The sequence below is a fragment of the Pleurodeles waltl genome, chromosome 9, assembly GCF_031143425.1.
Source record: "Pleurodeles waltl isolate 20211129_DDA chromosome 9, aPleWal1.hap1.20221129, whole genome shotgun sequence".
NCBI lineage: Eukaryota > Metazoa > Chordata > Amphibia > Caudata > Salamandridae > Pleurodeles > Pleurodeles waltl.
In genome coordinates, this window is record NC_090448.1 from 41,408,669 (window position 1) to 41,434,502 (window position 25,834).

At 44.4% G+C, this 25,834-nt stretch overlaps 1 protein-coding gene across 1 annotated transcript in view; it reads left to right on the forward strand.

Annotated features, from left to right (window-relative positions):
- The first annotated feature begins 984 nt into the window (after nucleotides 1–984).
- Nucleotides 985–25,834, forward strand: part of RPN1 (ribophorin I) — a 58,266-nt gene continuing 33,416 nt past the window's right edge. Inside the window, exons 1-4 of the mRNA XM_069206237.1 lie at nucleotides 985–1,337; nucleotides 7,907–7,971; nucleotides 18,088–18,394; nucleotides 23,681–23,890. Coding sequence (XP_069062338.1) covers nucleotides 1,113–1,337; nucleotides 7,907–7,971; nucleotides 18,088–18,394; nucleotides 23,681–23,890 — 807 coding nt within the window. The 5' untranslated portion in view covers nucleotides 985–1,112. The remainder of the gene's footprint in view (nucleotides 1,338–7,906; nucleotides 7,972–18,087; nucleotides 18,395–23,680; nucleotides 23,891–25,834) is intronic.

Here is a 25,834-nt window from a genome sequence, read left to right on the forward strand (position 1 = left end):
TAATTCTGCTATTTGCAGTTCATCTTTGGAATCATTGAACCAGTGCATATTTTTTAAAATAATGAGTGCTGGTGCCTACAGCTTTGCTCAGAAGCACCATTAAATGTTGGAGCGCTGAACACCAAGGCTGCATTGTATTGATTCCACCTTGAACCTCTTTAATTCAGTTTTAGACACTTCCGGACAATTTATCTCATTGTGTGGGTTTCGGTTTTCTCGCTTTCAGATGGTTTTCCCATCTTTCTCTTCCTCCTTCTTTCCTCATAGCGGGCCTGATTCACAAACGTAAGTACTATATTTTTTAGTTTAACAAACTATGAGTTTAATTTTACAGATAGTAATTTTATGAATGCAGAGACTTTGCATTCAAGGAAAGTGGAATATTAAACAAAAAAAAATTGAGAGAATGTATTGCCCCTATTGACTTCCATCGAAGAAAAAGGCAATTTCAGACTGGAAGCAGCTCACATAAAGCCATACTTGGCTCCAAAAATTGGAAGTCTCCTGCCTGAATCGGGTCTATTGACATCTATGCATAAAAGGATAGGACAGACTGATCTTCTTATGTGCTGAGACTCCACCACTAGTGCAGAGTCTCAACAGTTGTAAAATTACTATTACTACAATGTAATTTGTATTTTATTAACAGCCCAAAAAAATAGTAAATGTACACATAGTGTAAGTTTTACATTTGTGATTCTGGACCTTCGGTGTTTTTTCTCCCTCTTACTGTCCGATGAGAAGAACTGAGTGGCGATCCCGAAAAATGAGTGCCAGGAAGTCCCATCAGATAAAATTAAGCAATGCCCTGTACACCTGTCATGTCACTGAACTACTCTTGAAACTAGTTGAATTTAATTGAGGTGTTTCAACCCCAAGGTGGCCGCCACTTGCGACATACGACCTGTAAAGGCTCGTTCTAGCTCTTGAGTCTGACAGCACCGTGCGCCTGCGCACACCGTCCCCCTTTCCCCTGGAGGCGGGGCCTCGCAGCCGCCATGTTTGGCCTCGGGTTGAGTGAAGCGTCAGCAGCGGCAGGGACGGAAGCGGCAGAGTGAGCGCAGCCGCAGTCCCCCTCTCTCCCCAGCCGCCTCTGTCCACCCGTCTGCACCATGGAGGGCTGCCTGACCCGCCTGCTGCTGGCCTCCGCCGCCTTGCTCTGCCTCTGCCAGGCACAGGAGCTGCTGAATGAAGAGGTGAAGCGCACCCTGGACCTCAGCACCCACCTGGCCAAAGTGACGGCCGAAGTCACCCTGAGCTGCCAGGGTCCGGGCGCCGCCAACTCCTTCCTGGTGGCGCTGGAGCCCGACCTGGAGAACCGGCTGGCCTACCTGGGGGTCAGTACCTACCTCTGCGCATGGTGGCAAGGGAGAGTGGGCCTGGAGGGGGCAGAGGCAGACTCGGTGCTGAAGACCAGGGTCCATGGTCCACCCGCTTGACAGTTGCGACACTTGTGTGCATTGCATGTGCAGTTGGGGGTGTTCCCCTGGGGATGCGGTAGGTCACACATCTGGGGTGCAGGGGATCGGTGCCATTCATACAGTGTCTATGTCCAAGCTGCAGTAAGCACACAACTACGGTCAGTAGCGTCCGTGTCACTTGTAGAGATAGGATGGATGGGTGCTGTCTCACCCAGGGATTGTGTACTGATCGGTGGAAGGAGAGGTGAGGGGCACAAATGAGGGGCAATTTTGATCGTGTGTGTGTCTCGCATGCACAGCTTTGGACGGTGCATTGAGTTACAGTGTCCAGTGATTATTTTAAGACTTTGTTGTCAATTAAGTGCTCAATTGTTTTAGTAAGCAATATAGTCTTCAGTACATGGAACTATACTGATGCACACACGTTGCCAGTGACATTCATGCACCTTGAGTGTGCAACATGTTATGGGTGGTCAGGTGTGGTGGTAGCAGGTGTGCGTTTGAAAGCAGTGACTTCGTGTTAACCGGGATGCCTACCTTTTGTTCTGCCGGATGTCTTGTAGTTATTAACACATATGTATTTTATACATCTTTGCCATGTGCTCTACCCATTACACCCGACATAATGTAAAGACATGTTTGTATTAGTAGACAGATAGTGATTAAGCCCCGAAGATGAATGGAATTTGCTCGCTCCCCGAGTAACTTTAGTTTCAGTTCTTTATCTTGTTATTTTTTTGGTACGCTTCACAAGTGGATGGCGGTGATATTTAAGATATGTGATTTTCATGTTAGTTTAGGAATGTGTCCACAACATTATTTGGGTAGCAGTGCCATCATTAAGTGAACATGGGGCACTGTTACCTAGCCTCCTATTTCATAAACATTAATTAATCTCCTTCACCCCTGTCCGATTCTGCCTGTTCCACACTGGATACATTTCATCCACACGTTCTCACTACTCTGTTTCGAATAGTTCATTGGTGATCGAGCTGGACTATCGGATCAGCTTCCTCAAGTGATAACGTTACAACTTCCTACTGTTTAACAAAAGTTTCATATTTGCTTACAGCTCACTGTTAGAACTCCCCACTCATGACCAGTTCTGGGACTCCAGTGTTTGGCCACAATTTCCCTGCTCTTCATTCTGCTCACTTCTGGCAACACTGCGTCTGTCATACGTCTCTTGTCGCCCTGCTTATAGTTATTTTGTTGTCTCCTTCCCAGGATTTTTCCCCCAGCAGAACAGGTTTCCTGGCGCTTGTTCAGGAAGATGCTACTTGTTCCAGTGCACGTTCCTTTGATGCACTAGACCCATTACTCGCCAGTGCTCATTAGGGAGCGAATCTCGCTATCGGGGTTCTTTGTGTTTTGTCGATTTCTCGAACGTTCACTTGCTAAAATTTTCAATTTTAATTGCTTGTTACTCCTTGCAACACGAGCTCTAATCTACATTCAGTCTTTATGGAGAGATGGTTAACCAGCCTGTGAAATACTGGTATTGCAGCCACTTACTAGGGCACATTGTATAACATCCTTTTTCTGTACATTGTCTGGAAGCTAGACGAAATCACGAATGTCGTCTGTTATTCTACCGCAGTGGTGAAAACTAATGCTAGACAACTTATGAAGACATGTGAGCAAGGTTGGGATTGTAAAGGTCTCCCAACTAAAAGGTGATTTTCATTAGCCAAACACTACTAATTAAGAAATACACATTGCCATGGATTATTGCTTATTGGCAGACGTGGGCGAATTTTTCTAGGAAATAATTCAGGCAGTGGTTCAGTGTGTTCTGCTACCTGCATCTCACAGCCTGCTACTTCAAGTCGGAGATAAGGCATTGTGATACCCAGGCTAAACCGTGCTAAATTAGAGTGAAGGAGTTATGCGTTAGTACATATGGATAGAAGTGCAGTTATAGGAATGCACTATGTAAATCAAGTATAGGTACTTATGGTTATTCATGCTTTCCTGGTTGGTTAAGATGCTATATTTGCTTAGAATTAAGGGGTGCTTTGTTTCTTATTGTGATATGTTTCTGTCCCCCTTCAAGCATTTTCGTGCAATATCACCCATGCATGAAACATAGTTGTAGACTCTAAACTAGTGTGTGCGGTTTGTATGCGGACGTTTTAAGGCGACTCCTTACCATGGGCTATAACGCATTTTAGTGAAGGGCAGGTACTTGAAGCAGTGTGTCTTGCAGGGCGGGTGGGTCGTCACAACTAGCCTCTAATCAGGACGTTTATGTAGATGTTCTTTTCATTCATTCGTGCACGTTAATATTACTATCGGTTGTACGGCTGACGTGTGGTCTTTTTGAAACTAGTTCGCACGTAAGTGTGTTTTTCTACATCGTTGCTGTGGTGTAAGTTGTCAGCCCTATTCGTACACTGCACGTTAATTTGTTTAATTGCTCGTGGTCTGTTTCATATTCATCTGCTGGACTGTTTCATTTTTACCTGGATAGTGTTTGTTATGGTTGATACCCAGCGAGGGGTAAACGTGGGTTTAAAGTGTTGCACCCACTGCAGTCAAAGACGTGGAATACACCATGTGCTGCAACTCTCGATGTGTGCAACTCTAGATACAGATGAATAGGAGGGCGAGCTGCTTTCCTTGTGTATTGATCGGTGACTTTGGAACACAGAGGTTCAAGTCTTCAGTTGTACATTCATGCACGGTGCATATTCCCCTGTACTCCAGGGATTAATGCACAGTAACAGAGGCCCGGTATAATATATTTTAGGTTGGGCACCTGGAGCAGCTTGTTATTGTGTATTTGTTAAATGGACGTCACACTGCAGTCCTTGGTGATCGTTGTCCCATCCCCCTTGCGTTGCTTTCTAGCTCCCTCTGGTTAATGTGCCAGTTTTTTTTATCTTTAAGTTAAGACAAAGACTTTCCACCGACAATTAAGTACTTTAGTCTACGTGGCGTGTTTCAGGACGCTACTGTGTAGTATTATTACTTTTTCTCACAGCAACAATAAAGGTTTCAGAAAAGCCTCCGTTTTCGGTATCATGGATGTATTCCACGTTTTCCCCCCTCTCGGATGCATGCATCACGAAGTTTAAGGGTGAGTGCTTTCGTTGCGGACCCCTGTATAAGCTCATCTATAGCAGAGTCACCGCAGCTCTTAAGCTCGCAGCCCGTGATTAGTACACGCTTCCGTGGAGGGGCCTGGCCGTCTGCCTGACCCTGGAGGAAGTAGTAGCGTGCGGTGCGGGGGAGGCGGCCAATCAGCGGCCGCCGTGCGGGAGAGGCGGCCAATCCGAGGCCGCCGCGGGCTCTTCCGCCTGTGCGCCGGGGTCTGGACACGTCAGCAGAGAGCAGCGGGGCCTGCACGAGCGCAGCGGACCGTCACGTGCTCACAGCACTAGGCGCTAGCCAGGCCAGCTCTGTCAGTGTAGCGCTTCTCACAGCAGCCTGGGGCTCCTTGTACTGCTCTGAATGACTTTTGTGTGGTTAAAGTTCTGCATAAGATTCTATTGGCCAATAGTCCACATCATACTAAAGGACGAACAGACGAAAAGTTGCCGACCTACCACCGCAACTTAATAACATAATACACTAGTACAAAAGGCAAATAGCAATTCAGTACCAGCGTACTGCAAGAGGCTACAGCACAAGACAACACAATAATACAATTGCGTTTTCTAGCTTGGTTGCGTGTGTGTTGTTGTTTTTTTTTGTTTTTGTTTTTTGTTGAATTAATAAAACCTACTGAGAGGATCACGAGCACCGCAGCGGGCATACCAGCTGGAATAGAGGAGTGTCCTAAATGTCCACGATTGGGTTGTTTGGAAGAACCAGTATAGAGTGGGGTACATAATGTAATGGTCAGAATGGATGAGACAACTACGATAACAGTGGGATTGAAGAAGACATGTTGGTAACACTTCATTTGCTATCAGGGACTTAAGGTTATTTTTATTGTGTTGATATTGTGATGTGCTGTTTTGTTGCTCTGTAGATGTGTTGGATTATTATTACGTTGTTTAGGGTCTATAACTAGGATGGCTTGAGCATTCGTGTTGGAAGGAAGTACCATAGGTTTGTAACCGTTTATGGGTGGCAATGTTTATTCATGTATTTGCTGTTTAATGTTATAGTGGTTTGCGCTCTGTATGCTTTTAATGGTCTGCACATCAATAAATATTTGTGTGTAGTTGAATGCTATAGGTAAGAGGCAAATGAGTTACCCATTGTGGATATGCTGTGGTCATCCATACCTAAATGCAAATTGTGGCATGATGGACACCTCAACATGATTGTAACCTATTCTGGCGTAGTGCTGGCCCTTGAGTTATGATGGCACATCTTGTCATAATGTCCCTTCAGTAAATTTAGAACTGTTGCAATTGCAAGTGGGCAGTACATTGCAATGCACCTGGTACCAGTTGTTATTGGGTCCTTCGGAATTGCATGTTTTTGCTTTAAACTTAAATATTTCATCTGTTGAAAGCTGTCAAAATCTGTTTGAAAGTGGGCGTGGAACGAGATTAGGAGCACTTGTTGCAGAAACATTTGTTACTTAATTAGATTCCTTAAAGTCTAGTTCCCCGTTATTTTTCCACCTTGACCTTACCAGGGCGCCAAATGACTGTACCTCCGGGCATGGTGAAATAAAAGGGATAAGTTAGGGCCACTCGAAATTGAGGTACTGAATAAAAAAAATAAAAACATTTTGTATTCCTTATGCTTTTTCAGTGTATGGCAAAACTTCACATAACTTTCCAAAATCAGATCTCTACATACGTTTTATTAGGTGTTGATAATGTGCAGTTTTGCAAAAGTGGAGAAAGTAGTTTTAGATCATTGGGATTTTTTGGACATCTGGAATGTAATAAATGCCACCGTGAGACCATGCCCCTATATTTCAGAAATAAGTTCTGGACTGAGAATGTGTCAGAAGGACTCTGGCTGTGCCCTGCCGGGCATCGGTGGGCATAAGGCATTGGCTGCACGCACCCTGACATAGTCAAAGACCAAGCCCTTTATAAAAATGCTCTTTTGTTTTGGCTGAAAGTTGTGCCTAGTGTGGGCTGAGGGTTTGACTTCAGCAGCGCTATGTGTTAGGTATTTGAGTCTGTGATCCTGAGCAGAGGATATAGCTAAGGATGCACCTTATGACAAGCTGGTACTGGGACAGTGGCACTCAAGATGCACAGCTAAAAGTCATACCTAGTGCCTGCGGAGCATGGCATTGCGCTGTCCTCGCTGTGTGAGGAGTTACTGGGTGTAGAATTTTGCGTCAGGCCACATCTTGTGTCCAGGGCCTGTAGACATTGGCAATGAGTACTATGGTCCAGGGTAAATACAAATGAATTACAAAAAAATCTTTAAAAAACATCAGTGAAATAACAAACTGCTGTTACGCAAATTTAAAGCTATTATAAGTTTCTAACCAATGTTATTAAAAATACATGCATTACCTGGAAAACGGTCAGCTGAACGACATTTTGTTTGTCATCCAAAGCTTCTAAGCTTCTGATATTCCCTAGTTATGGTTAGCTGTAGACGTCTCAAGAATTCAGGTGATACGGATGACAAACCTTAGAAACAACCATTACCTCATTGAGAGAACGCACTCGCTGGGTTTTTTCACATCTGTTTTCTCTCATTGAAAATGCGACCTTTTGTATTAGGTCTGCAAGGACACTGTGCACTGCATCTCATAGAAGTTCCTTGCAAACTGGAAGAAGGAAGACTTCGTGTGCATAAGGTGTGATTCCTTGTTCATGATGAGGAGTCAAAGTGGGTTACCTTCTCTCCTACCAGCATCGGGGTATGGGATTTCTTTTTGGCCAACAGGCTCAGTGACATGTAAACCTTCCAGTGAACGTCAGCAGGGACACAGAGCACTGGCAAGGCAGGATACTACACATCTTCCTCCTCTGTAAGAATCCTACTTGACAAGGGCTCATGTTAGCTAGATTGGTTAATTTAATTTTGTATCTCCAAAAAAGCTATTTAATTAGCAGGACTAATTAGTGTGACCAGTCCATCCCTTTATGTTTCGGTGTATGTTTTGCCACGGGATATTGAGCTCTCCCATGGATAACTGAAAACAGACTTGCACCATCATCCATTAAAATACTAACCCCTCTATTAGGCGTGCTCTGTTGTAGGAGGCAATATTTATCACACCGATAAAATCATACAACTCATTTGGTGCAATAAGTAGAGCCTAGTACCAGTTTTGTCTAAGAAGTGTGCCTTGACATGCATATTTTGGTGCTTCGAGCACCAAAGCTCCACGCACTGGTATTATTATGACCATCTTTTCCTCTACTAGATTTTGGCATGTTTAGCCTACTGGGGTTTCTCTCGGGGTGCAGACTTTTTAACACCCAGTCGAGGCTTTGGTATTTAAATAAAAATTCCACCTGTGATTTCAAGCAGTGCACATTGTTTCTCTGTTTATGTACGTATACGAATATTTATATCTGATTTGCATTATTTTTAATTTTGATTAGGTTAAAGGCGAGGGCGAAGAGGATGGTCATTTGGAAATACGTGAATCTAAAGTCAAGGGTAAAAGGTAAGCAAAATTTGACCCGGATGCACTGTTAGTGACTTTAACTTCAGCGGCCGTTATACTGTACATTGTTCATTTTCTGTGGTATTTTAATTTGTCAGCAGTATTGGCTGCAATCACCAATAAACTTTTACCAGGGGCTTTTGAGTTTGTCGCCTGACCACCCGTTGTGCAAAATGTTATTTATTGAAAAACCACTGGCAAAAATGAAAAATACATTATACTGTTCAGTATTTTGTTAAAATTTTTACGCTAAATTTGCTGCTCGAAAAATGACAACGCTGCAGACCAGTTTTAATGCTAACATTAAAAAAACACTGGCATATATCTTTCTTGGGTATAATACCGACAAATTCAAATATCACCACTTTACATCCCCTCCATAGACTACACCCCTAACGTCGTAGTGTTTAAATATTGAATCATTCCTCGCCAGCTCATCCCAAAAATATTTATTGTCACCTCTCCTGTTATGGAAGGATGGTTAATTTTATTCTGTCAGCGGAGCCCTACATCATTGTGGGTGGTCATTAACTTGAGGTGAACTGTGGGTTTAAACATATAAAACTTCAGTATCTTGGGCTAAGAGCCCCATGAACCGGGATCACGCTCTTGGAGCATGAATCTCGTTTCAGTGGCTGAAAATGAAAACTGGCATTCCCTTCAAATGCCTCTATCACGCAGGACTTGAAGCATCGTTAGAACAAACTAATTCTTACTCTTCAAACGGAGGCCTTATTTTACCTGCCAAACTCCTGCAGTCCGGGCGAGGTGGGTGTAATTATCATCAAGGTCATTGTGCCTCGGGCGCTCGCTAAACTATGATGCCTCACCATGCATTTTTCTAATCCTGTTTTACCACCTTATCTCTCTCACGACTACAAATCTCACGTCTTCCGATGTTACCCCTCTGATGCTAGAAACGTATTGTTTCTGTGCACCAGAGGGGCTAGCTTGTAATTTTAGGACTGGTTTCAGAGCCCCTCATCCTAGGCCCATCTTCAAAACATGAGCTACCACAGTGTGATGCCATATTTATATCTCAATTTCTTTTGTCCTCATCCTTCATTGATGGAAAATGTATTTTTACAGCTTTTTAAAAGATTGCTGAAAAAAAGAACAAAAGTTGCTTTTTATTTCCTTTACTAGTATTAATATATTGCTCATCTTACATACTCAATACAGTTCTAGTCAAACTGTGTGTGTGTGTGTCTCTCATACATATATATTCAGTGGCACGTATGGCTGTAAATATACATGCCCTGCGTGCTTCTGCCATCTAGCGTTGGGTTCGGAGTGTTTTCTTCGAAGAAGCATTTTCGAATCACAGGATCGAGTGACTCCTTCTCGGTGATACTGTGCATGTGCATCAACTCCTTTGTTAGATTGTTTTCTCTCCGCTCTCTGGTTCAAATGTGTGTCTCTTTTGCTCCCTCTGCCCTTCGCTCTAGTTTAGAAACCTTCTTTTTCCGTCTTTACTCCATCAACGGTATTGTTCTCGATCACGTTTTCTCACATTTTCCCGCTCATCTCACTCCGTCAGTCCCGAAATCGACAGAACACTCTTCAGGGCGTCCTTGCCTGTTTGGGGCTACCTCAACACGTGGCACCGAGCAATATGCTATGCTGACAAGTCCCCTTTCCGAAGTCGCTGGACCGCCACTGCCACCAGGCTATGGTGGGCTCTGGAAAACAGGTTTGGATGACCCCATCGGAAATTGCCAAGACATCACTTCGACATCGAACTCAAAAGCTTCGATCCAGGACATAGTGGCAGTTTCCATTCGACCCTTGGCACCGAGCTGACCAAGCTCCACAGCCGCTTCGGTAGTGACGAAAGGCCACCAACCGAAAAAGCACAGCCCAGAAAACCAGATAATCAACCTCTTCAGAGCCAAAAGACTCCAATCTTTGGCCACACCATCTCCTGTTGAACCCATTTTAGAGACCATGGTCGCTTGTCAGTGCTGACTCCTCATCCAGGAGGGTACAGAGCACGTTATTCCTCCCTCCCTCCCCCCCCAACCTGTTACCTTAAAGTGGAAACTATCATTTCAGGAGACTCTGGACACATCACCACCACCTCCAAAGAGGACCATGGACAAGGCTACCACTATTCACAAGCCTTTTCCTCTTCTTCCTCCTCCTCCTCCACCACCATCACCTTGTCCACCAACTCCACCACCTTCCTCCTCCACCTTCCTCCCCATTCACCTGCCTCTCATACTGTAGGAGATTTAACACCACAGGGTTCTCAGTTATTCACTGAGGAGGATTTGGGTTAGACCTAGCAGAACCCAGATCCACCGGACACACATGACCCTGGCCCCGTGATCTCCACAGAACTGGACTTGTACCCCGCATGACCCTTACCGCCAGAGGAGGCTATATCCTACCAGCAGATGATTGCTCGAGCAGCTGCCTTCCACAATGTCGAGCTTCTCAGGGCCCCCATTGAAAAAGGACTTTCTTTTTGATACCCTATTGTCCACACATGGGGATATCCAGTTCCTCCCCATGCTCCCTGGCATGGTTTGTCTTGCAGACATTTTTAAGGAACCAGTCCACTCTAGGGTTATCACCCCTAGAGTTGATAAAAAATACAAAGTTGCTCCCTCTGGTCCGCCATTGATAAAATCACAGGTCCCGCAAGATTCTGTTGTGGCTACTACCACTCGTAAACAGGCCAGTAATCAGGCCACAGGGAAGACTCCTTCCCCAGATAAGAAGAGCAAAATGATTGACGCCACAGGTAATAGGGTGGCTGTGCAAGCAGACCGCCACTGGCGCATCACCAACTCACAAGTCTCACTTGCGAGATATGATTGGGCTTACTGGGATGAGATGAAGGATCTCCTCAAATATGTCCTAGATAAACACCACAAAAGGGGACAACAGATTGGCACAGAAGGGCAGACAGTCTGTAATAACTCCATCAGGTGTGCCCTGGATGCTGCGGACACCATTGCATTTTCTGACCACTGCAAACAAGAAACAGGATCGAACACACAACTGTTGGACTTATCATGGTCCTGGTACAAACCTTGATTCATTACCAAGGTGTACCGTCAAATATATATTGATATATCCACACATGTAATAAGCAACTTCTACACCGAATATTACAAGACGACCATATTGTGACACAGATCAAATAACTTACAGTCTTTAATGAGCCTTGAAAAAGTCGTTTTCACGACGAAACACGTGTCAGCTGTATATACATGGATTGGTACAACGTTTGCTGTTTTCATTGAATAACCAAGAAGAATTAAGGACTTGCATTTGGAATGCTTGGATGTGCTGTGGTTCTTTCAGCTTAATTTATTCATTGTGGACCTTTTGGGGATCACAATCTCCACACCTTGTGGCTGGGTGTGGAGCTACTCTGGCACTCTGTATACTATATATGTCTAAATGTCAATAATATGCACTTTTTTGGATTTTAATACCAGCAAAGAAGAAACATTTTTTGGAAGTGCGCACCATCTTAGTACACAGCCACTGGCTATCCCTGTGTTTACCATTGCATGTGGTATTAATACTAGTGCCCTTGGAAGGAGACATTCCTGGCTTAGATGCTCAGCTTTTAAACCTGAGGTACAACAAGCTGTACTAAATATGCCCTTCGATGGTAAGTATCTGTTCGGCACTCTAGTGGACTCCACCCTTGAGAAGCTGAAAAAAGACACCAATACTGCAAAGGCCATGGGTGCTTTACAGTCCCCCTCCCAAAGAGATACTTTTCTTTACCCCACGTTCAGAGATGGTTACAAGCCAACAATCTCAGAGGCCTCCACATCTCAGGTCAGACTGCCTTCCTTTTCTTTCTTATGAGGCTTCTATAGAGGCACCTATAGAAGTAAGAGTGCCACCGCCGCACCTCTACATCGGCATCTAAACAGTGACTACTTACGTCTTGCCACCCTCCACCCCACAATGCCAGCGCCACACTCTGACAGTGAACCTTCTGCACAACTTAGATATCTCACTCAACTTTCTCAGACCGCACCTTCAAGCTCTCCAGATACAGCCTTATCTAAGAGCTATACTCAATGCACAGTTGAGGATTGCGTACCCAGTCCGGCTCATATTCACAACGTTCAGTCTCTCCTCCCTCAATTGCGAGAGAACTCATTATACATGGTCAGGACTGTGATGGCCTGTTAGAGACCATGGCCTCCTGCATTGCCATTGTTCCCCATGCCAGACTCTACATGCGTCCTCTACAGCAGTCTGCCTCTTCAGTGGGTTCAATCACAGGGTCACTGAGAAGATCTAGTGTTGTTAGACCGCTATACTCACTGCTCTCTGCAGTAGTTGAACACCACCAACCTGTTGAAAGTGCGGCTTTTTCTCGACCCAGAGCCTCAGATCGCGGTCACAGACACCTCACACACAGGCTGGTGTGCTCATCTTGAAGACCTCTCAGTACAAGGCAATTGGGATCTTCATCATCAATCCCTACACATAAACTTCCTAGAGCTTCAGGCAGTATTTCTAGCCCTGAAAACATTTATCACCTCTCACAAAATTGTCCTACATGGGTGTGGAACTTAACAAAATAGCTACTTGTCCATGGGACAGGTTGCTTTATAAATCTACTTGCCATGTGAAAAAAAAATCTACCTGTCCTTTTGGTGCCATGTAGTGCAGTCATTACGGCAGCAATCGCATTATGTAAGCACTCTAATAATAGCCTCACTGATTATGCCAGGGCTAATACTATAGTTGGGCTTGAATACTAGCAATTTTAAGTCCTACCATAGCAATTTCCTTTTTTTGCCACCTCTCCGCAGATCTACATAATGGGGCTGGATGAAGCAGTTAGCAATAGTTTCAGGGCTGGAATGCCTTTGAGTCTGTGCAAACCTACTAACTGGCATGTTTTAAGGAGTTTCACCAGCTCCTCTCTAATCTTTTCCCATACGGAGAAAGGTTGGAAATTTATTCCTGACAAGTGCAGAAGTAGATGTTCTTCCAGGGTTGGGGAAAAAAAGTGGTTGGAGGGAAATTGAACTTGTAAACACACACTAGATTTTCGGATGAGCAAATCTACACATGCATATTTGATCGTGCTAAAATATAGTTCAGAAATGTTTTCTAGGAGTGTGATTTCTTGGTCTATTCTTGTGAATTCATGAGTCACTAATGTAAAGACATACACCATGGGTGCACTTTTGTGACTTTCTTTAAGAATTGGGCCCCTAATTAGCCCTGGCGTTAACCAAGACATTTTGGTTTTTATTAAAAATCTATTTCTCTCTCTATCAATCTATCGGCTGGCTTTACTGTGAGTGATAGCATTCTGCTCTTACACAAGGATCATGTTGGCACACAAAGTAATTTTGTTCAGTGCTAGGAACTACTGTGGCAATGTGTGCTTTTAGAGACAAACTTTTTTTTGTGTGCATTTTGCCTATGTTTGTTAAAATGGTGAGGGCCTAGCAACTCCCACAACTATAAAGTGTTACGAATTCCATTTCAAAACAAGACACATTGACAAAACCAAGAGACTGACCACCAATGTCTGATAGGTTGGTTTTGCTAGTGCTTGTTTATTTTCATGTTTCCCATATACTTGTTGAAAATGGTTTCACTAATTTTCCGTTATGAATATTTGTTATGAATATTTTTTGAAAATACTGGCATGCATCAACACATTTTTACTAAATGGTGCTTCAAAGCAATAGTACCTAAAATTTCACTGTAATAAGTTTGAGCAGCATTAACATACGGACACAAATATTATCTTAACTGCAGACAGTTTCCTTCCCTGTAAACTAACAGCCAAAGGGTTTGTGCTTCAGGGGGGTGGGCCTGCTTGTCCCAAGGACAAAATAAACCTAAAAATGTGTTGTTCATGACCCCAAACAACATGTCCCGGGCCTCGGGCTATAGGGATTCCACACCTCTGGTACTACTCCACACAGACAATATACTGGGGATGTAATACCTTCAGAAACAAAGGGGGACACGGTCACTCCATTTGTCACAGCTCTCTGACAACATGGAAATGGGCTCTGAACCATCACATTCACCTAGTGGCAGAGTATCTCCCAAGAACGGACAACGACTTTGTAGACCTACTCAGCAGGATGCATCAACAAGTCCACGAAAGGGAACTCCACCCGCAAGTCCTTCAAAAATACACAAAATGCCAAAACTTCGCCTCCAGGTACCCACATCCTCTATCCAAGGGCAGCACTCTATGGATAAACTGCTCAGGGATATTTGCCTACACTTTTCCACCTCCACCTCTCCCTCTCATTCCCTTTCTAGTTTGATGGATTATGTCTCAACATGATCCTTGTAGCTCCCACATGGGCACACCAGCCCTGGTTCGCCACACTACTGGACCTCTCAGTAGTCCCCCACGAGAAGCTTCCCACCAGGCCAGACCTCACTTAAAATAAAGGTCAGGCACCTGAACCCTAAATCTCTCAACTTTGCTATATGGCTCCTGAGGTCATAGTTTGGTTACTTAGATCTGCCTGCAGAATGCATAGACCTCCTCAGAGAAGCTTGTAAACCCACTACCAGAGCATGTTATGTTGTTAAGTGAAAAAGCTTTGTTTTATACTATCAACTCAAACACACTAACCCCATTATAGCTACTGTCCAAGACGATGTCTGCTACTTACTTCATCTGCAAAAAGCTAATTTAGCTTACACCTCCATTCGCTTAAGTCTTGCAGCTATATCTACATGCTTACAAAACAGACAACATACATCCCTCTTTAGGATTCCAGTGAACAACGCATTCATGGAAGGCCTTAAACAGGTAATTCCACCAAGAGTGTTCCCTGCACCATCATGGAACGTCAATATTGTCCTTACCAGGCTCATGGGTCATCCTTTTGAGCCACTTCACTCATGTCCTCTTCAGTTCCTCTCATGGAAAGTGTTTTTTTTAGTTGCTATCACATCTCTCAGATGTGTTAGTGATTTCCAGGCATTAATATTAGAAGAACCATTCTTCCAAATTCATAGGGACAAGGTGGTTCTTCACCCTAATCCGAAGTCCCGCCCTAAAGTGGTCTCTCAGTACCATATTAATCAATCCATTGAGTTACCAGTTTTCTTTCCGCAACCAGCCTCAGTTGCTGAAAGAGCCCTTCACACTTCAGACCTTGAACATGCATTAATGTTCTACATTGACAGAACTAAAGACTTTAGGAAGGCTAAACGGCTCTTTGTAGCCTTTTCACTACCTCATAAAGGCAATCCAATATCCAACAACAGAATAGCTAGATGGATATTACAGTGTATTCAAACTTGTTATGCTAAAGCAAAAATAAAGACAACTTCCTGTTACTCCAGAGCACACTGTACCAGAAAGAAGGGAGCCACTATGGATTTCCTTAGAAATATATCCATAGCTGACATTTGTAAGTAGGTACATGGTCTACACCACATACATTTACAAAACACTATTATGTAGATGTACTTGCACGCCAGCAAGCTAATGTAGGCCAAGCAGTACTAAGAACACTTTTCCAGTCAACTGCAACTCCCACAGGCTAGCCACCGCTTTTATGGAGCGACTGCTTTAGTCTATGCAGAGCATTTGTATCTGCAGCCACACATACCATTGAATGGAAAATGTTACTTACCCAGTAGACATCTGTTCATGGCATGTAGTGCAGTAGATTCACATTCACTCCCTCCTCCCCGGACGCCTGTGGCAGTTTTTTACCTCATACTTATATATAGTTGTACATATATAGTTACATTAGCATGGACATCTTTTGCTATACTTTCGCTACACTCCTTTTCTCATCCGCCTGCGGGAAAACAATCTAAGAAAGGAGTCGATGCCCATGCACAGTATCACGTAGAAGGAGGAGTCACTTGATCCTGTGACTCAAATGCTTCTTCAAAAAAAGCAACTTGCAACACTCCAAACCCAACACTAGATGGCAGGAGCATGCAGAGCATGTGAAACTACAGCACTACGTGCCACAAATAGATGTCTACTGGGTGAGTAACATTTCCCTTTTTAGGTCGAGCCAAGACAAAGACCTGTTAAAATTATTAAAGAACTTTGCTCCCGCCTCCCGCTTACAATAGGTTGAAGGCAGTTTTGCTCTTGTTTTGCTGCCTATACGTTACTTTCTGTCCTTGGCTGAGGAGCACCGGCCCAGTACATTTTAATTATGCCTGGATTGTTTTTTGTTGTTTTGGCAGACTATTTTTTTTTTCCCCCTGCCTCTCGTGTTTGTCAGTATGCACTCGTGCACGGCTCGTTTTCCGCATTTGCCCTTCACTTGGTCCTTACTTCACATAATTAGTAAATCCATGTAGGTGTGACTTGTGTGTGTTTTGTACATTTTTTTTTATTGTGTGGCTTTATTTAGCATGAAATCGTCCCAGGTATTGAATCCTCAACAGCAGCTCTCCCTGCCCAGCAAGAGAGCTGATAGTACAATATTCACTGCACTCAGGGAAACTGACCCCATAATGCTTTGCAGCCACTCCTTTTACAACACATTTTTGCATATAATTCAGCCTGTGGAGGTCCTAGGACAATGGAACCACCACCAAAACATTCAGAACAATATGCCCTTTCCGTCCAGGCTATCTTCTGGTTCACTCTAGGTTAGAAGGGGCTCAAAAGCATGACCTCTTTAACCATTCAATGTATATTTAAACTCTCTTATGGCTAGAACTTTTGATTTTGCAGCGGAGAGGAATTGGTGTTACAAGGGCCTTATTTGTAATAAGATTCTGATAGCCCTTCTTGGCCTGCAAATGTGTATGTACTATGCTTTCCAGGGGGGGGTGAAGGATGATAACTGCTCCAAGGCACCACTAACTCAGTCAACCAGTGATACTGCACCTTCTGCGGTTGACTTTACAGGGACATCTAGCCAAGACCAGTGGTACTGCACCTTTTGCTATTGACTCTACTGGGACATCTAGCCACGACTAGTGGTACTGCACCTTTTGCTGTTGACTCTACAGGGACATCTAGTAACGACCTGCGGCACTGCACCCTTGTGCCATCGACTCTACAGTTAAATTATATTTAAAAGGCCTGCTAGGTCTGAAAATGTGTAATACAATATGCCCTCAAGGGACTGATTATATGGTTACACTGTAATGTTCTTTGTCATTCTTTTTTCATGTGATTATGCTTTCTAGGGGCTCACTATATGGTTACATGACCATGTTTTTTCCAAATGCTGTTCTTAATGTGGTGCTCGGTAGGGCTTGTTTGGACCATTACAGTCTAATTGCAAGTGTATGAAGGAATGCACAAAAGCAGTTTATTTCTGATAAAGGTTTAATGTGCTGCATGGCTAAATATTTATAAGGTCCCCAAAGGCGAGATTGTCATTATCATTTACAACGCCAACAGCTCTAACTCTTGCTAATGCAAGACCTATTGCATTGCAAATGCTTGTTTAATTTCTAACCCCACCATTTTATGGACCCCCTAAGTACTGAAAGAATGAGGTAATGTGATGGCTTTCATACATACTGTGCAGATGTTGCATTTGTTTCATCGGCCCTACCTGCTTCCGAGCGATGCGTACTGGGCTGCTTCACTCAGAAGCCTATAAAGTCCAATACTATTTGGACTCAGTTAAAATACACTGCACAGAGATGCATGGCATTTTCACTTGTGCCAACTATAGAAGTATTCTCTGTTGGGCTTTATGTTTGCAGACCAAGAAATAGAGAGGTCTGGATCCAGTGCTTACGTCGCCCCTCTACTAAACTAAAAATGTCAAATTTTTACCTGGTAATTGCAAGTGGAGGTTTTTTTGATGGCTGTAAACACTTTGCATCTGGGATTGTCCACTGTATGATTCAGTAGAAAAAGGTGCGGCCTTGCCCTGGAAAACATCTCTCTGCTATCCCTTTGTGGTAGATGTATGTCTGCCTGATAAGGACATCAGATTTTTGTTCCAAGAGGATTTTGAATGGAATGAATATTGTCCTTTGAAATACTTTTTTCTTTATTAATATCATCTTTGAATCCATATAGAAAGACCGCAAGCCATAGTCCATTTATGGTCATAAAGGTGTGCACAATTATTTCCAAGCCAATATGTTGGACTCGGACACATTGAATGTCTAATTGAATACATGTAACTTTTTCTTTTTCAGTGTAAAGCACTACATGATTAAGTTGCCCTCGTCCCTTTCTCCTGGATCCAAAACGAAAGTCACCATAGAGGCAGTCTACACACATGTCCTGCAGCCCTACCCGACGCACATAACTCAGGCGGAGAAGCAATTCGTAATTTTTGAGGGGAATCATTACTTCTACTCACCGTACCCAACTAAGACCCAAACAACCCGGGTGAAGCTTGCTTCCAGGAATGTTGAGAGTTACACCAAGCTCGGAAACCCTAGCAGATCAGAAGATGTCATCGAGTATGGACCATTCAAAGACATCGAGCCATTAAGTCAGGTAATGTCTCTTGGTCTCTGTGTTATACAAAGCGCTATATCTGCCAATCGCAGTACCTCTTGGCACTGTCTTGCTTCAATTGGGGTATGTTAGCTATTGCCAATGTAACTGCTTTGGAAGCCCATAAAGGAATTCTGTGAATGGCTAACTTCATCAACAACGTGACGTCTTTCTAGACAGATGCTTGAGCATTGTCTCTGAGGGTTTGACTGGCAGCCCCACTTTGTAGATGTTGAGACGCACTATTTACTGCTGCATTGTCTGTTGTGTTTATTCCTTGATTCTGCAGTGTTCGAGGTGGTGGTGTGCATGAGCGGTGTTATTTCACTGGGTACCAGACACCCGATGGACATTGGACACTCAGTAGTGTTCCACGCAGTCCTGGTACATAAAGTGGGTGTAAATGTTTATTGGTTGATACAACTGGGTTACGTTGGTAATTCTGAAGTATGAAAGACTGCGTTTAGCTTCTTAACTGTACAAATCTGATACTTAATTTTTTCGCTCACACTGGAATATTGCACAAGACTACTTCCACTTCGCTAGGAATTGAAACTTCCCTGCATTGTGCTAATTTGTTTGTAACAATTGGGACTGAGGGGGTGACAGTCTTTTTCCTAATTGAAATTTCAGCTCAGTTTACACACAGCAGTTGTACCTTACTTTCTTTAGCCAAGAAAATGTGCACTAGACCATGTGCCAGATGGAAGGGTTTCTTTAGGCCTGCAGCATTGTACTTGGAGGAAAGTACAGTGAGGCTCAGGAAGAATGCAAGGGTTTCAGATGTTTTATTGCAGTGCCTGTCCCATATCCAGAGGCCTTTTTCATCGTGTCTCACTTCCAAAGCTGGTCCACACGCTCGGGGTTATCTCCTGCGCGCAGACTGTAGAAAGAGCCCTTTAAACCCTTGCCACTTGTCCCAGGTCAGAGACCCCAAGCCATGCCTGTAGGTACAGAGCTGTAAGTTTTGCTTAAGGTTTGTAGGTTCTACAGTCATTTACTCTGCAGGACTTTACCTCGCAGGCTGTGCTCTTATGGACTTCACAGAGCATTCCTTACTGAGGATCCGCGTAATAAGATTGGAACAATACGGTCGTGCCGCCTCGTCACTAAAAAGATTTAGCAGTGGGGAAAATCCAGTTGTCTTGCTCACTGATCTCATTAAGTAAGTTACTGTATACATGTTACAGAGGACCCCCTGGAAGGGGAACGAGCCAGCTCTCTTTTAACGCTGTTTGTTTGCACCTCTGGCTCTCATCGCCGAGGGCAGCACTCCCTGTATTCTCACCAAACGAGGTGGGCAGCCACGACTGTCACCTGTTGGTGCGATAGACCCCCAGAATCTAGGCAGAGAACGGCTAATGAAACAATGGACAGTCTAGCAAATACATTGTTTTACGTTTGTATTAATTCCAGTGCCGCGTATACACTGCTTGGTCACCAGATGGCATCCTAGTTTTATAAATCAATACAGTTCAGTGTTTTCAACTGAAAAAACAATTGGTGCCACTCAGCCGAATATTAGGGGCAAGCTGCATCGCATGCAGGTGGCATCGCAGAGGGGGGTTTGCTCCTCACCTTCATTGTGACCTTGCCAGTTGTTCTTGCTGTGTGGGTGTACCAGTCCACCACAGGGCAGAGAGCCTGGTTGTATTCATTTGCAGGGATCTGATGCTGCCAGAAAAACTGAGGAGGTGGCAGTGCGCAGCACACCTCCAGTTCTGTGGTCATACTTGTGAAGGGCCTTTATTGCAGTCGCTGTTTCATAAAGGGGCTGCGGTTCCAAAACCATGAAAGGGACATCGAGAAGTAGGAGGCGAGACGCTTGCACTGGTCCATCAGACCAGTGTCTGCTCTCTCCAGTGCCCACAGCTGTCCCCGAGGTGAGCTTGCACTGGGCAGATGTTACAGACTTGACACAATATATAGTGTGATATTTTATTGTATTTCCTTGTGAAATGCAACGAAGAAGAGGGCCCTATGTAGCATCCTATCCCTGAGTTGCAATATTATCACTTGCAACTGGTTTGAAATTTTGTGTCGTTTTGATTCATTACAATTGAGTCTACCTGTTTCCTTACTCTTCGCTTTGTGATGGTGAAAGGCCATTAATGCATTGAGCTTCGATACGTATAAGGGCAACTCTCGCGTAAACATGAGACAAGCAGGCTGATACCTAGTGCCCAGTCAACATTGAACAGCACAGTATGCTGTGTATGGCTGGATTTTTCAGTAATTGTACATATAGTTGTAAGTGTTTTGTACTTACCTCTGCCCAAAAGCAGCCTCAAAATGTGGGCCGTCTGTTTATATCTTACAGAGGAGCTGAGGAAACTGCCAATGGGTGTTGTAAGGAAATGGCTCCCTGTTGCAATTACCCCCCCACTTTTTGCCTGATACTGATGCTGACTTGACTGAGAAGTGTGCTGGAACCCTGCTAACCAGGCCTCAGCACCAGTGTTCTTTCACCTAAAATGAACCATTGTCTCCACAATTGGCACAACCCTGGCATCCAGGTAAGTCCCTCGTAACTGGTACCCCTGGTACCAATGGCCCTGATGCCAGGGAAGGTCTCTAAGGGCTGCAGCATGTCTTATGCCACCCTAGGGACCTCTCCCTCAGCACAGACACACTGCTTGCCAGCTTGTATGTGCTGGTGGGGAGAAAATGACTAAGTCGACATGGCACTCCCCTCAGGGTGCCATGCCAACCTCACACTGCCTGTGGCATAGGTAAGTCACCCTTCTAGCAGGCCTTACAGCCCTAAGGCAGGGTGCACTATACCACAGGTGAGGGCATAGGTGCATGAGCACTATGCCCCTACAGTGTCTAAGCAAAACCTTAGACATTGTAAGTGCAGGGTAGCCATAAGAGTATATGGTCTGGGAGTCTGTCAAAAACGAACTCCACAGCTCCATAATGGCTACACTGAATACTGGGAAGTTTGGTATCAAACTTCTCAGAATAATAAAGCCACACTAATGCCAGTGTTGGATTTATTAAAAAATGCACACAGAGGGCATCTTAGAGATGCCCCCCTGTATTTTACCCAATTGTTCAGTGCAGGACTGACTGGTCTGTGCCAGCCTGCTGCTGAGAGACGATTTTCTGACCCCATGTGGTGAGAGCCTTTGTGCTCTCTGAGGACAGAAACAAAGCCTGCTCTGGATGGAGGTGCTTCACACCTCCCCCCTGCAGGAACTGTAACACCTAGCAGTGAGCCTCAAAGGCTCAGGCTTTGTGTTACAATGCCCCAGGGCACTCCAGCTAGTGGAGATGCCTGCCCCCTGGACACAGCCCCCACTTTTGGCAGCAAGTCCAGGTGAGATAATGAGAAGAACAAGGAGGAGTCACCCACCAGTCAGGACAGCCCCTAAGGTGTCCTGAGCTGAGGTGACCCCTGCCTTTAGAAATCCTCCATCTTGATTTTGGAGGATTCTGCCAATAGGAATAGGGATGTGCCCCCCTCCCCTCAGGGAGGAGGCACAAAGAGGGTGTAGCCACCCTCAAGGACAGTAGCCATTGGCTACTGCCCTCACAGACCTAAACACACCCCTAAATTCAGTATTTAGGGGCACCCCAGAACCTAGGAAACTAGATTCCTGCAACCTAAGAAGAAGAGGACTGCTGAACTGAAAACCTGCAGAGAAGACGGAGACACCAACTGCTTTCGCCCCAGCTCTACCGGCTTGTCTCCCCACTTCTAAAGACACTGCTCCAGCGACGCGTTTCCAGGGTCCAGCAACCTCTGAAGTCTCAGAGGACTACCCTGCATCTAGAAGGACCAAGAACTCCCGAGGACAGCGGCTCTGTTCCCCAAAGACTGCAACTTTGCAACAAAGAAGCAACTTTGAAACAACACAAGTTTCCCGCCGGAAGCGTGAGACTTTGCATTCTGCACCCGACGCCCCTGGCTTGACTTGTGGAGAACAAACACCACAGGGAGGACTCCCCGTTGACTACGAGACCGTGAGTAGCCAGAGTTGACCCCCTTGGGCCCCCACAGCGACGCCTGCAGAGGGAATCCCGAGGCTCCCCCTGACCGCGACTGCCTGCTTCAAAGACCCAACACCTGGTAAAGACATTGCACCCGCAGCCTCCAGGACCCGAAGGATCTGACCTCCAGTGCAGGAGCGACCCCCAGGTGGCCCTCTCCCTTGCCCAGGTGGTGGCTACCCCGAGGAGCCCTCCCCACCCCCCTTGCCTGCCTGCATCGCTGAAGAGACCCCTTGGTCTCCCATTGAATCCTATTGCAAACCCGACGCCTGTTTGCACACTGCACCCGGCCGCCCCGTGCTGCTGAGGGTGTACTTTTTGTGTTGACTTGTGTCCCCCCCCCGTGCCCTACAAAACCCCCCTGGTCTGCCCTCCGAAGACGCGGGTACTTACCTGCTGGCAGACTGGAACCGGGGCACCCCCTTCTCCATTGAAGCCTATGTGTTTTGGGCACCACTTTGACCTCTGCACCTGACCGGCCCTGAGCTGTGGGTGTGGTAACTTTGGGGTAGCTCTGAACCCCCAACGGTGGGCTACCTTGGACCCAAACTTGAACCCCGTAGGTGGTTTACTTACCTGCAAAAACTAACAAACACTTACCTCCCCCAGGAACTGTTGAAAATATGCACTGTCTAGTTTTAAAATAGCTAAATGTAATTTGTGTGAAAACTGTATATGCTATTTTGCTAATTCAAAGTTCCTAAGTGAAATACCTTTCATTTGAAGTATTACTTGTAAATCTTGAACCTGTGGTTCTTAAAATAAACTAAGAAAATATATTTTTCTATACAAAAACCTATTGGCCTGGAATTGTCTCGGAGTGTGTGTTCCTCATTTATTGCCTGTGTGTGTACAACAAATGCTTAACACTACCCTCTGATAAGCCTACTGCTCGACCACACTACCACAAAATAGAGCATTAGAATTATCTCTTTTTGCCACTATCTTACCTCTAAGGGGAACCCTTGGACTCTGTGCATGCTATTTCTTACTTTGAAATAGTACATACAGAGCCAACTTTCTAGAGGTGTGATGTGTGCTCTGGTTTAAATTTTAAGTAATGTTTTAAATATCTTAACCTGCTATCGTGAAATGGTTCATGAAAACATTTGTGCATGTCTGTTCGCTTGCTGCTGTCACTTTGCTAATATAGATATTATTGTTCAGAGTTTTTGGTTAGCATTTTTGATCTTTATACGAAATTTTAAATTACCCTTCTTGAAAATCAGTTATATTGTATGTTGTATTACTTTTGAAGTAGTTGATATTTTTACTTTTAATTTCTGAAAGGATCCCCTTAAAGTGCATTATGAAAATAACAGCCCTTTCCTGACGATTGCCAGCATGACCCGGCTCATCGAAGTGTCTCACTGGGGGAACATTGCTGTGGAGGAGACCGTTGACTTGAAGCATACAGGCGCAGTTCTTAAGGGCCCGTTCTCAAGATATGACTACCAGAGGCAGCCTGATAGCGGAATATCTTCTGTCAAATCTTTTAAGGTATGAAGTAACCTTGTACTCTTAAAATACTAAGCTTTCTGCTGCCTCTGACTACAGGGGATATTTCTGTAGTTACACTGATGCCTTCAGTTCTCTAAGCAACTTATGACACAGCATCAATTTTCAAAACCTGTTCGGTTCACTGAACGTGTACTTGAGAAATGCAGATCCCAAGTACCCGTGAGAAGCTAGTTTCTGAAAATCGATGACTTAAGTTTCTGGTACCCGGACAATGAAATGGCTTAAACGTCATAGCTGGGCTTTGATGTTTGACAACATTGTGCTTTGTGTCCATGTGTTAGTCACAGATCCGTGTGAATTGAAGTTCAGGGCTGTATAAAGGATTTTCTCGTGGCATTTAAGGGTATGTGCACTTAGAGTGCTCCAAGAAATCATCACGAATTGGGTCTTGTATAATACCAGAATTCTAAGTCATTTTGTTTTTTGTTAAAGTTTCCTTGGGAACTATTCTAGACAGAACATGTATATCCTTGGGATGGTGATTTTAAGAGCCCTGTGCCAAGATAATAGGCTTAGGAGCGTGAAAGGCAAGAAAGATGCCTGAAGAAGGAAGGCGTCATACGCTTGGATCAGGTGAGAAGTGGATCTCTAGGCCATTTTAGAGGTTCTGGTGAGAGGTTATGGTCAACTTCCAGCAGCTCAGGGGTTCTACAGCATAGCACAGTGTAAGGAGAAAACTCTGCCGCCTTTTGTTGTGCGAACAGTTGCATTCTAGGTATGCTAAGTTTGAATTTCTAAAGTGTTCCCAGCCTATTCAAAGAAGGGCTTTGTGGATTATGCACTCTGGGTTGAACTGGACATATATAGTCACAGACGGCTATCACTGGCACAGTGTTTTTGATGACCAGAGCCCATTGTTCACCCTGATGCTGCATTTTGAGTTTAATAGCTTCAGCATTGTGTAGCAGTAAGGTGCTGAGGAATGACACGCTTTATTTCAGCTAGTACCTTTAAGCTGCTGTGTACGTAAAACATTTGAGCAGCATTTGGAATGAAAGCCGTGTGTATATGGTGTCCCCCTAAATGAGTGCACCGTAAAATAATCATGCTTCACTCCCAGTAAGTGGCAGGCACTGGTTCCTTCCCCACTTTAACAGAGCATTTCTTACTTTGAATGCTCTTGATTTATCACCCAACCACCTTTCTGAAGGGCACTTTAATGTACGAAACACCTTTTCTGCAAACCTGTAACTCCTGGTTTCTGACAACACATATTTGTAAACTCCTGGTTCTGGGACCTCGGCTAAGCCGGAAGCTGCTTACAGTGTGGTTGTCTTTGATTCTGCTTTTTGTATATTAAAGTTAGTTTGAGTCTCTTGCTTTGATTTCTTTTAATTGCTACTTAACATAGGGGCAAATGCTACTCGAATCTACCTGTCCTGGAAAGCAACTCACTCCCCCCCCCTATTCCTTAAATCAGTAACATGTGCTGAAAGAGCCACATTATAAGTTGGTTTATTTAAAATGCTAGAGAAAGAGAATGTTTTACAACAGTGCAAAAGTAAAACGTCCCTTCCCGAGTGTAAAACAAGCCCGGAACGCTTGAGGACGTGCAGGGTGTGATATTTGTGTCTTTTGGTGTGATATTGGTGCTTTTTAGGAGTGTTTCAACATTGATTTTTTTTTTTTGTGTGCATTACCTTCTTGATGTTTAGCTCGGTCGGTGGTGTACGGAAAGGTAGCTAAATTATTAAGATTATGACATGTAAAAGACCGGATACAGACAACTTTGGTCGTAGGTGCATTAACTCCCTCATCTAGCACTTTAGAAACTATAGCCAACACATTACATCTACTGTCATTGCATTAACCCCCTGAGCTCAGAATTTGTAATCTGAATACTCTGTAGGTGCATTTACCCATAGGTTTATGACGTGGGTGTGAACCTGTGACCTGCAGGTTAAATGTGTAGGTGGTTATTAA